The following is a 13,062-nucleotide window of genomic DNA, read 5'->3' on the forward strand; positions in this document are numbered from 1 at the left end:
TGATGTCTGCGCATCCACCACTGCAATGATGCTAGAGCCCCAGTTGAGTTATTCTGTCCTCCCATTTGGCTGTGTGTTGAATCTACTGATCCTCATGAGTTTCCTGAAGAGGTCTCATATGCAGCCTGGCGTTCGGGACAATGAAAATGCAGGAGGCCATGGAGCCCAACAGAGATGCTACTTGACGGACCGTAGGCCTCAGAATGTGGAGGAGAGTGTGGCACTTCTTCGTTATTGATGACAGTTGCTCCTCCAAAGGATAAACTCTTTCTAGCTTTGTGTCTAGTATTGCCCACAGATAATGGAGAGTCTGAGTTGGAATGAGAGTGGACTTCTGGAAATTGATCTGCAGACCCAGAGAGCTGAAAGTGTTCAGAACCGGGTTGGGATGGTTTACAGTCTGCTTTGCGGTGGTGGCTTTGAGCAGCCAGTCGTTTCGGTATGGATAAATAAAGATATTTCTTGTTCTCAAGTATGCCGCTATTGTCGTCACACATTTGGAGAATGTCCGAGGGGCTGATTTTAACCCGAATGGCAGCACCTTGAACTGGTAGTGTTGTGATGTCACTATGAACCTAAGAAATTTTCGATGTTTTGTTACGATTGGAATGTGAAAGTATGCATCCTGTAGATCTATGGAGCACATCCAGTCTCCTCGATGTAGCTGAGGGAAAATCTGATGAAGGGCCAGCATTCTGAATTTTTCTTTTCGGATGTATCTGTTCAGATGCCTCAGGTCTAGAATGGGTCTGAAGACCCCTTCTTGGCCTTTCTTTTTTACCAGAAAATATCAGGAATACACTCCTTTTCCTCGTTGAGCGGATGGAACCTTTTCTATCGCTCTTTTCTGCAACAGGATGCAAACTTCTTTTTGTAGTAGTGAGTAGTGAGAAGGCGCTGACCTCGTTAGTGGCAGAGGAGGTGGAGGATATTTGAACCGAAGAGAGTAACCATTCTCTACAATGTTTAGCACCCATTTGTCTTTTGTAACAGTGTGCCACTCATGAGCGTAATTTGTACTACTTCCCCCCACTGGAGTGGTATACAGGGTTAGGGAAAGCGAATCCTCATTGTTTTCCCACTGTTTTGGGGGTAGACTGATGTGGTCTACTTGGAGAGCGGTCTCGCGCAGTTTTGCATGATTGAAAGAAAGGTCGCCCTTGTTTCTGTTGAGGCCTCTGGGACTAATGAGGGGCTTGAATCCTCTGCTGAAAAGGGCGCTTGTCATAAGGCCTGTACCTCCTTCTATATTCTCTTTGCATATCTAGGCCCACCGCTTTCGTAGTGTCTACCTCCGATTTCATCCTTGCCATCTCACCGTCAGTGTGAGATCCAAATAATGAGTTTCCATTAAACAGCAGGTTCAAGATGCGGTGCTGTGCCTCCTGCCTCAACCCTGTGAAACGAAGCCACGAGGACCTCCTTGCACAAACACTGTGTTTGTAGCCATGGGCCGCCAAATCTGCTCCGTTTGCAGCAGCACTAATAACTTGGTTGGATACTAAACTCCCCTCCTGCAGGATCTCCTGAAAATCTTGCCTATCTTCTCTAGGCAATTTATCAATGAACCTGTTCAGAGAGTCCCACAAAGAACGGTCGTACCTTCCCAAAAGTGCAGAAGCACTGGAGACCTTCATGTACGCTGCTGAAGTTCCACACATTTTCCTGCCCAATGAATCCAAATGTTTACTCTCCTTATCTGGAGGGACCATAGATGATGACACCACAGAATGAGTTTTACGGGCAGCAGCTAAAATCACAGAGCCCGGAGATGGGTTGACTCTAAGGAACAAAGGATCCTGGTCTGGGGCTTTATATTTCTTTAGTATCCGAGCTGGGCTGAGCGTGTGCTAGCCGGAGTGAGAAATGTGTCCATAGCCGGTTGTAAAAGACCAGGAACCAGAGGCAATAACTGCCTGGAAGAGGCATACTGATGTAGGGTCTCAAAAATCACAGACGATGACGTAGTCGGCTCTGGAATTTCTATGTTAAGTTTCTGGGCCCCTCTGACCAAAACCTCGTTGAAGGTTGTAATATCGTCAATTGGCAATACTCTTGCTGGAGGGGAGTTAGTCAAGGTAGGTGCGTAGTCTCTGATGGAAGACTCCGATGCCGTAGACCATGAAGGAGATCTGCGCCGCCTTTGCCATGATCTAGATCTAGACCTTCTCCTGGATCGTGACCTACTTCTTGTGGATGCCCTTGACTGGCTGCGATGACGTCTAGGATGGACTGGTCAGTAGTTGGTCTTGCGCGTTCAGAGAGTGTTGTTGACGAGGGCGTACGTGGCAAAGAAGCTGATGGTGAGTAAAGTCTCAAGTATTGAGAATCTGGAGAAGCCAATGTTTTATTCAGGCTTTCCAATTACCTTGGAGACAGGTTTATAGGTGATACGTGTCCTACTGATGAAGCTCTAGATGCCCCTGAAGATTCACTCTGAACAGTGACTACCGGGTCTTGGTGGATAAGGCCAGTCTCAGGATTTGCAGGTGATTTTTGATGGGGGCTCGTATGCAGAGAAACACTTTGCGAGACAGATGTTACAGGTGAAGTTTGTCTGGACGTCGATCGACGTTGTGCTGCCGTCGACGGGGATCCATGAGTTCCTGCCGTTGAGCGAGACCTTCCCGTCTTATCAGGTCTCGAAGTCGAATGCTTCGATGAGCGGTGGTCCGCAGCAGGAATATACCTCGACGTTGAATGTCTTGACGTCGAGCGGTGTGCAGACGGAGACGAGTGCCTTGACGTCGCATGATGAGGGGACCTCGACCTGGCTTTTGAGGTCGACTTCGACGGGGGATTCCCTGACGTCGTCAGATGACGATTAGCCTTTGACGGCGTGTGAGTACTGATGTACCTGCTCGACATCGATCGGTGTGCAATCGTCGACGGAGAACTACCCCAATGAGGGAATTGAAGCCTCATCGTCTTTTCTTTTGACGTTGCTTGAGTCGCCGTCGACGGCTGTGTGCTCTTCGACACCCGGTGATGCGACGATGGAAGGGATGACGTCGACGGTGAACAGACAGGAACCTTCCTACCGGCCAACGTCAATCTGGCTCGCCGTTGTGCAGAAGAGTCTTTAGAAATCTTCTCCCTCTCATGCAGACCATGTAGTCGAATCCTTTCTCTGTTCTTGAGAGTCCTTTTGGACAGATTCTTGCAATGTCTGCATGTGTCAGGACAGTGGCTCTGAGGCAAACAGACTACGCACACAGAGTGTGGGTCTGACTGGGCCGCCTTCTTCCCACAACAAGGATATTTCACAAACAGTGAAGGAATATTTGTGAGAAAAAAATTGTCCTACCAATCAGGAATTATGAAGAACCGCCGAGTAAATCAGAGAAAAACACAGTCTAGGTAATTTTTCTTGCCAAATAACCAGAAAAATGAGAGCTCAATGCTCCAGGATCCTCACAGAAGAAGAAGCCGGAAAAAAGAACTGACCTAACTGTGAACCAACTGTCACCTCAGTCTCACCCCTGGGCCATGGTGGGATACTGGAGGCGCTCAGGGTCTTAAAGGCACGGTGCCAAATTTTTAGTTCTGCTGTGTCAACCTGCATGCATCCTTTTGGCTAATAATGCTCCTTTATTTCCAATGTAGTTTTTTCTCTTTTAAAATAGAGTGCTTACATTTTCTACGTCTTCTATTTTGACTGCAATAAGTTTTCACCTTTAATTGAAGTTTTCAATATGTTTAAAAAAATTAAAAAAACTCCAAGAAATAAAGCATTTTTAGCCTGCTTCTCTAAATAGGCTGCATTGACTGTTGCACATGTATATATTATGTTTGTATTGAAATTCTCGGCGTAAATGTTATTTTTTCATAGATATTTCATGCATATACATGTGTGTTTGTATGTGCTCCGGGGTCCCCACACGTGGGCGGGAATATTCAGTGTTTATGACTATTGATGAGGATCCCCTGGAAGAGAACCATATATTTACCCCTAGTGGGAGTAAGTGTAGGGCTGGCAGAGCTACTGCAATGATATTACAAACATTACCCTTAAAACACAAACTACTCCCAGCTGTATAACAAAAGTTTCAGCCATGAGAGCGCTTAAAAAGACACTGAATGGCAGGAAGGGTTATTTCTTTGGGGTCCTCAAAGCACATGGAGCGCAAAGGGGAGAGACAAAAGAAAACAATGTGATGAGTGCTCCAATACCGCTGATCGAGTTTGCGCTGTGAGCGCCATGGCTGCCATGGAGTGCAAAGGGGAGTGACAAAAGGAGCAAGCATTTGTAATGCAGTGGGTCTCACGTTTGCTCGAGTTAGAGCTATTAGCGTTGTAAATTCCTAACTGAACTTTTCTTGCCACATAAATTGAAAATTAAAAGTAAAACAGTTGACATAAGCAAGTCAATTAGAATCACAACGGCCACCATGAGTGTGAGCGCAAGAGTTACTGGCTCCCTGCGTGAATATCTAGAAAGGATCGCGGATGGGATGAAAGGCGACCGAAACCGAAGGAGATAGCGTGATGTAGTGTGATGGTGAAAAAAATACGCTCAATTAGTTACATCGCCTGGGAGGGAACTCAGCACACAAAGGAGGGACAGTTCACAAAATGCACCATTAAAAATGAAGCATTTAAGACAAGCACAACAAAGAATGAATAACACTACTGGGCGCAGTTAAAAGCCCACAGAGAGATTACAACAGGCCAGAGCATTTGCGTGCTCAACCCTAAAAAGAAGGTTGCCCACGCTGAAGTATATCAGGAAACGTGTAATTATCATGTAACAGGGTCAGACTGCAACCCGTAGCAAACCAGCCTTAAGGGGGGACAAACGTAAAGCATTTACCAATGACATCAAGGTATTTTTGAAAGGCAAGCCCAGGAATGAATGAAAGTGATGGGCGTGAGGTGGGTCTGGTTAAAGCCCACAAATAGATTTCAACAGGTCGGAAAAGCAGAGTTTGCGCGCTGCTACGCTTGACCCAAAAACACTGGCCTACCAGCAAATTACAAATCAGAAGGGCAGCGAGACATGACCGGAGTTTGGTGGGTGGGAAAAAGGAACTGGGTTACAATGAAATATGGAGAAAGTGGGAGCAGGGCCCAGGTATGTGTACCTAAGCAAGGCCTAACACCTACTGAGACGGCCATGGAGACAAAACCAGTGCCCCCCCCAAACGTCAGTCTATAATTGCAGAACAGCTTTCAAACCGTCTCTCTGAGATACCAACTGCAGAATAGAGGAGATCTGCAAAATATTTGAACATTTTCAGAACATCCTTTGTGCAAGATTTCCATTTCAGAATGAAAGATGGTAAAATGTGCTGTGCTGGGAAATATGAGATGCAGTGTGAAGGGACCACTAAAGCCAGCAGGAACAAGACAGAAAAAGGTTTAATCTTCACCAGACCCTCTCCTGTTATACAGGGGTGCTGGTGCAAGATCCCATTTCCACTCAAGTGGGGTAACATGATCACCACTAGCAGATTGTGACCCCCTTAAAAACAATGATCTACCGGCACAGTGGGGGCTGCCATGACAGGATCACTCCTTTACTATACTCCAATGGTAGAAGAAAGAGCACCCAGCAGGTCCTTCTACCCCACCATAGGACATATCTTTACAACAGAATCTCTCACACCAACAAGAAAATGTTCCATCTGAGAGTTTTTCAGAGCAGCTGTATAAGGGACTCCATTTTGTTTCGTTTACAAAGGTCTTGGCCTCTTTCAGTTTGCCTGTCTACCTGTTTCTGCACATTGACCTACCTTGTGGGCTTACTGCCCTGACCATTCACCAGGTAAGTAGAAGACACACCAGTAGGCACCATGAAAAGCTTGTGCTGGAGGGTATTTTGAGAAGCATGCCTTGGTGAGAAGTTCATGTTGACTGGATGTCTGAAACTCTTTCACTGGTGGGTCGAGTGAGACACTGGCACTGCTATGGAGGAGTATAGGCTGTAGTGCTCATAGTCCACCACATTTTGACAACCTCCAAATCCAGGGCAGATTCAAGCCCCTGGAGTGATTTAGTAGGTGCCCTAAGCTCAAACTAAACCCACAAATAACTCACAGATTACTCAATTGAAAACACACTTAACAGAAGGGTCTAGCAATTTTTAGCTGATGCTGTGGGCAGCAGTTCTGCACAATGTAATATACATTTACGATTTTCTAATATCCTTTATTCTTAGATACTTAAATAATTTATTTTTATATAGTACTTTATTTGGTGAATTTGTAACTAGCTGATGTATTTATAAAACTTCACTCTTCTATAAATTGTTATAATTAATGTTTATGCAGTCATATATGCATATTGCTATGATTTTTAACTCATAGAACTTACACAACTAATTTTAAATTGTATTGCATCAAATTTCCCAAAACAAAATGAGATCTCTTGAAAAAAATGAAAGATACAAAAAACAAAAAGGTACTGAACCAACTCCTTCTAAACATGAGGATGATCAACCAAGAGGAAGCTGTCTCCTTCCAGACGATGAGGGAGCAGGCCGTTGGATCACTGCAATCCTCATAACAAGATTGATCCATTGTGAGAGGGAAAGTTGGACCCAGAGAAACTGAGACCATACTTCAAAAAGCATCAACATTTCATGTTATCACTGTGAAGAACCACATACCGAACTTTGCTGATTCCAACAGTAGCCCCCTTGATTGCCCTGTAGAAAAACAAAGGGACCATGGTAAGCCATGTACAAACCTCCCTACAAGTATTCATTGAGTCAATCGACCTCCTCTACAGCAGGTACAGCTTTTCCTGGGATACCCCGATCTACATTGTACAATTAAAGTCCTCCAGGAGACCTTCTCAGTTACACTGTGATCTCTCAGGGGACCTACTGACTCCTTTTCATCCATAAATGAGCTTTCCCACTGTCTCTGTAACAACCACAAGGCTTCCACAGTCTAATGGTGATCCCAAAACAAGCATTCATGCTTTCTCTGTAATGCCAAAGGCGGCATACATGCTCCCTGTTAAAAACCTTTATATGCCCTTCTCCAGCTGTAATCCCAAAGAGACGTCTTTTATCTGTAATTGTTAGACCTGGCATCCTTGGTGTGGTTTCCCCTGTCTTTTTGCTTCTGCTTCCTGTATTTTTGACTATGTGCTGGATTTCGTATTTGCTGGTTTTTGGTACTCGGAGCACTTTACTACTGCTGACTAGTGCTAAAGTACAAGTGTTCCCTGTGTAAATGGTGATTATGATTGGTTATCCCTGATTGGCATATTTGATTTACTAGTAAGTCCCCAGTAAAGTACCCTAGAGGTGCCCAAAGTCTGTAAACCAAATATTACTAGTGGGCCTGCGGCACTGATTGTGCCACCCATGTGTGTGTGTGTGTGTGTGTGTGTGTGTGCGTGTGCAGTTTTGCACTGCCAATTCGACACAGCAAGTGCACCAACTTGCCAGGTCCAAACGTTCACCTTTCCTACATGCAAGTCACCCCTAAGATAGGCGCTAGGTAGCCCCATGGGCAGGGGCAGTGTATTTAAAAGGTAGGACGTGTACTGATGTGTTTTACATGTCCTGATAGTGAAATGCTGCCAAATTCGGTTTCACTATTGTAAGGCCTATCTCTCCCATAGGTTAACATGGGGGTTTGCCTTTAAATATCTTTTGAGTGCAGTTTCCCATTGGGAGCAGAAAGGAATGTGGAGTTTGGAGTCTCTGAACTCACAATTTAAAAATACATCTTTTTGTGAGGTTGGTTTTTAAATTGTCTGTTTCAAAATGCCACTTTTAGAAAGTGGACATTTTCTTGCTTAACCATTCTATGCCTCTGCTTGGCTGCTGAATCCATGTCTGGGTCAGAATGACAGTTGGGCTGCTTGTGAATTCACTCTAGACAGTGACACAAAGAGAGCTGAGGTGTGTCCTGTAAGTCCTGATGAGTGTTCCTGGGCTACAGTAGGAGGGAGGAGCGGTCACCTGCACTTGAAAGAGCTGTGCCTGTCCTCACACAAGACAGTCTCCACCCTCCTGGTGTGTGTCTGGGGCACAGCAAGGAGGAGGCATAGTCTTGTGCACTACAAAGACTTACCTTTGAAGCTTGCCTACTTCAAAGTCAGAAATGAGTATAAGTATTGAACTCCTGGCCCCACATCTTTAGAACACTTCTAGACTAAGAGCAAACTGTGCCAAGGAGAAGAACTGTGAGGAGAAATACTGCCCCTTTGCTGTGTGTGCTGTGCTGGGTTGGCATGCAGTTGCTGCTTCTGAGTGGACAAAGACTGGACTTTGCTGTATATCTTGCTTGTGAAGATTCTCGAAAGGCTTTGATTGAGATTGCCCCCTGTTAGGAAGTCTCAGGGACATCAACAATTTCATCTACCAACACTTGGGCTCTCTTGCTGAGACCCTCTGGCTTGCCAAGTGGTGCCACATCCAGTCCCCTGACCCCTGGAAGGAGAAGCTGGCAGAACCAGAGTGAAAATCCACACATCAGAGCTGAGCGGCAGAAGGACTGAGGCAGTGGCAGTAAAAAAGAATGCATTGCCAGCTCAGCGCGGATTCATCGCTGCCGTGCGCCTGGATTTTCCATGCATCATCCCTGGAAATCAAAATCTTTACCATCACTGCATGAACCCGAGGCTGCTTGTCTGGAAATTGATGCATCGCTTACCCGGCGGAGAAAGAATCGATGCACAGCTTCACTTGAGAGCAAGGAGTAAATGCATTCCTTGCTTTTCTGACGCACACTTGCCCCTGCAGCTTTATTTTTGTTTGAAGTATACCAGGTAATTTGTGCTAAAACAACGCAACCATTGGTTTCTATGGGGTAAGACTCTTTTTACTTTAAAAATTCATATCTTTGCTTGTATAAGTTGGATTTTTGTCCTTTTGGTTTTGTTTGATTTAGATAAATATTGGCTATTTTCCTAAACTGGTGTGGAGTCCTTTTGTGGCGTTTTCACTGTGTTACTATATGTATTTGTGCAAATACTTTACACCATTACCTCCGAGATAAGCCTGACAGCTTGTGCCAAGCTGCCAAGAGAGTGAGCAGGTTTATCTGAACTTTGTATCCCTTACCCGGACTAGAGTGAGGGTCCCTACCTGGACAGGGTGTAAACTGACTGCCAACTAGAGACCCCATTTCTCGCAGTAATGCTTAAGGATAATCTTCACTCTCCCAGAAAATCTGAAAGGTGTATCCTCTTCATCTATAAAATGGCTTATACATGCCTCTGTAATTCATCTATGCCTTTCTCCAGTCCACTTATATGCACCAAGGAAGATTCCTCACTCCTGTTTTTTATACCTAAAAGACTAAGGGGGTCATTTTGACCCTGGCGGTCATGGTGGCGGTCGGACCAACGCGGTCGTATCACCACATTATGACCGTGGTGGATCGGCCACGGTCCAATCGCCGACACCGCCAGCCTGCAGCCTGGCGGCTGAAATCCGCCAGGGCAGATCTGCAAGCAGCGCTGCCCTGGGGATTTCGAGCCCCATCCGCCAGCCTGTCCATGTCAGTAGGCACCACAATGGAAAGGCTGCCGGAATGGGGAACTAGGGGGGCCCCTGTACTGCCCATGCACTTGGCTTGGGCAGTGCAGGGGCCCCCATGCACAGCCCCATCGCGCATTCCACTTCCAGAATTACAGGCAGTGGAATGCGCGACGGGAGCTGCTGCACCTGCTGCAACGCCACATTTCAGCTAGCTCCATCAGGAGCCAGCTGCAACGTTAAGGCCCTGTTCCCCGCTGGGCTGGCAGGCAGAAACACTGTTTCTGCCCGCCGACCAGGCGGGGAACCCATAATTGGGCCGGCGGGGTTCAGGCTGTAAGTGTGGACTGATAGCGGTATGGTATTGGCGGGTGACCTCTGCCACCCGCCAATGTCATAATAAGGCCCTTAGTCTCTCCCGCTCTAAGAAGCGAGGAAAAATCCTGACTGAAATTATAATTCCAAAGTGAGCTTCCTGTTATTTTTCCTGGGGTTTCCTTATCCTGTCTCACATTGTGTATCATACAAAATATGTGTAACCCCTTTTGAAATTACAATATAGGCTTACCTCCTTACCCTCTAACCCATCAAAGGCCTTCCTCTCTCAAACTGTACTCTCTCTTGGAGATTCCTCCAGGACAAAGAGACCCCTCCCAAGGGGCTTACTCACTTGTGCTGCGAATTCCTAGGACGGCATCATCAATTCTCCCTTACCCTACTATCCCTAAGTGTCTTCTCTCACTTGCTAATCCCTTTCGACAAGCTTGCTTCTCCTTCCTGTAATTATTTGACAGTCTATTCACCCTGTGTTAACACCTTCTATTGTACAATACCTGGAAGCTTTTTCAAGCACTAGAAGCATGCCCAGTGCTTTTTATAATTGTTAAGTCCTACCTTTGACAACATAATCCCTCACCTCAACAGACATGCCATAGTCTGACAGTATACACACTTTGTTAAGAATCCACTCCCTATTGTGGATGAAAGCACTCCATCAACCATGTCCCACCATCTCTAATAGTGCTGTTACTTCATTGACAACACCCTCCACCTTCTGCCCACATATATCACACTTTAATCATGATGCATGCCATTCTCACAATTTAGGATATTATTCTTTGGACCCACCCCACTCAACTCCACTTTGACTCTGCAAGACTTTCTTTGAGCCTATTATTTCTTTTTTGACCATGTACTAATTCCTCTGAGCATTCACACCCTCCTCTAAACATGCATTTCATTCTATCTGCATATATTTGTGGCTCTGACAGCACTCACCCGTCTTTGAAGAGGTGTGTCGACAGCACATAGTTCATGGTGGTCTTGAACTCCAGGTAGGGCCTGAAAAACAAAGGTAAAATCAGGGGAAGAACCAGACGTAGCACTGAATACACTCATTTAATCTGACGAAACACATGAAAAGGGGAAAGAAGCAGACATTCCAGACATCTTGAAGAAGAGCTAATTAGAAGACAAGCAGGAGCAGGACCATAGCCACGGTCAGTCCTCCAAAATAAACAAAATATCAAACTGAAAGCCAAAGCAAAAAGTTTGAGGAATAGCCAATAAAGCCAATACAGACTCAGTAAGAAATCTCAGGAAGGGTCACAAAACTAGTTCCAATGTATACTGATAGATATGGATTGAAAATTTAATATAATTGAGGCTGTTAAATAGTGGGAGAGCTGTAAGGGAGTTTGTCATTGCAGGCACGCAAAACGTCTGATGCAGACACCAAATTACTGATGGGGAACCAGGGGAATAGAGTAGAGAAACAGTTGGAAGACTGAAAATTATCTAATATGACTAGGGTAGAAATAATAGAACAGAAGAAGGAATTGACATTGGTATGGTGGTTGGAGGGCTAAAGCAAGAGAGAGGACTGAGATAGAGAAGAAGTAGTACGCAAAGGGAGAAAAAAGACAAATGATAGACAATACTCCTTATGACCTTTTCATAAGTCAAAGTGAGATAACATGCACAATGTACTCTTCTTAAACAGGAGAGCCCCAGGCAACATGTCCATGTTGGGTAGGCAAGAAAGAATGCATCCTGAAATACAACATTCATAAAAAAGGCTGAAAATCAATAAAACGTTATTGATCACTGACACTTTTTATCATTGCTGACACTGTCCATAGATTTAAATGTAAATAATTCTGATGAGAGTTAGCGAGAATCTCTAAACACTTTTACTGAAAGGTAAAACTCCACATCAGTATGTTTGAAATTTTAACTATCCCAATGAGTTCGACTACACTAAAATATTCTCCTGGAAGTATCTTAACAGTCCCTTTTGATGGAGACTTAGAGAAGATGATGCTTAGACCACAGTAAGTAGGAAAAAAGAAAATTACATCTAAATCCAAGGAAGGTGCTGAGGATCCAATGCTGCACACTATTGTACTCTAAAACAATGTTTCTAGAATGTACTTCAGCCAGTTGAGAAGAAGCTATGCAGTTTGAGGAAAAAAAAGGCAAAAATGCCTGTAGGAAAAGGTATTTGATCTTCACAACCTCTGCCAGAGATAGGTTGGTGAACAGTTCTACTTTGGCAGACACGCCACTTGGGTAAACAGGTTTACAGTGATCTGTAATGGAAGTTAGCTGGAATACACTCAGTAGGTATCATATTTTTAGATCTGCCAGCATTACATTTACCTTTTTTTCCCTGGCATCCAGAATATGGACTGTTTGATCAGTTGGTGTATGAGAAATAGAAAACAAAGGCCCTTTTTAAAACAATGGCGGTAAATGCCGTCTACCGCTGTGGCAACGGCCGCTAAAAGACAGTTGCCGCGGCTAACATCCATCTGCCAAATTATGACCACAGCTGGATATCTGCCACAAGAAGGGAGGAAATCCAGCTGTGGCCATACTGGCGGATGGTGTTAAGGTAGCGCTGCTACTACCAGCGGTGCCACGCCAGAAGATCGCCACCAGCTGTATTATGAGAAATAATACGGCCTGGCGGTGTTCTGATGGTGGGCGCTGCTGGCGGTAGCAGCACCCCATCCCGTTCCGTGCCGGAAGGCCCCCTGGATGCAGATAAGTTGGGTTTCCAACAGGGGGAGGGGTGGTGTGTGTGTGTGTGTGTGGGGGGGGGGGTTGTGTGAAGGAATGTGTGAGTGTGCGCGTGAATGTGAATGTGTGTGTAGTATTGTTTGAGTGGGTTATGCATGTGTGAGAATGCGTGTATGAATGGAAATGTGAATGTGTGTCAGTGTGAATTTGTTTACGGATGTGTGCGAGAATGAATGGATGCATGCGTGAATTAATGTGTGTATGCCTGTGTAAGTGCGAGTGTGTGTATGCATGGTGCGTGTCTGCGAGTGTGCAGGAATGGGGGGGACCGGAAGGGAGGGGGTGTGGATGGAGGGAGTTGGGGGGCGTCTGAGGAGTGTTTTAGGGGGGGGGGGGGAGGAGAGCCTCCTACCAGTGACAGGGAAGGAATTCCCTGTCACTGGTAGGGCCTACCGCCATGGTTTTTGTGGTGTTGCGAAAACCACAAAAACCATGGCGGTAGGCAGGGTCATGATGCTGCCGGCGATACGATAGCGCCCGCTGGGCGGGAGATTCTTATCTCCGGCCTGGCGGCTGCTACCGCCATGGTGGTCGGA

At 45.6% G+C, this 13,062-nt stretch overlaps 1 protein-coding gene and 1 long non-coding RNA gene across 6 annotated transcripts in view; one reads left to right on the forward strand and one right to left on the reverse strand.

Annotated features, from left to right (window-relative positions):
* Positions 1 to 13,062, reverse strand: part of TTLL5 (tubulin tyrosine ligase like 5) — an 899,574-nt gene that overhangs the window by 635,192 nt on the left and 251,320 nt on the right. For all 5 annotated transcript variants that reach the window (XM_069208446.1, XM_069208447.1, XM_069208448.1 and 2 more), the window contains 2 exons: positions 10,721 to 10,783; positions 6,611 to 6,649 (listed from right to left, as the gene is read on the reverse strand). In XM_069208446.1, the coding sequence (XP_069064547.1) occupies positions 6,611 to 6,649; positions 10,721 to 10,783 (102 nt within the window). The remainder of the gene's footprint in view (positions 1 to 6,610; positions 6,650 to 10,720; positions 10,784 to 13,062) is intronic.
* LOC138260193 (uncharacterized) overlaps positions 1 to 13,062 on the forward strand; it is a 331,452-nt gene that overhangs the window by 118,306 nt on the left and 200,084 nt on the right. The window lies entirely within an intron of this gene.

This window comes from Pleurodeles waltl, chromosome 9 (assembly GCF_031143425.1).
Source record: "Pleurodeles waltl isolate 20211129_DDA chromosome 9, aPleWal1.hap1.20221129, whole genome shotgun sequence".
NCBI classification, from domain to species: Eukaryota; Metazoa; Chordata; class Amphibia; order Caudata; family Salamandridae; genus Pleurodeles; species Pleurodeles waltl.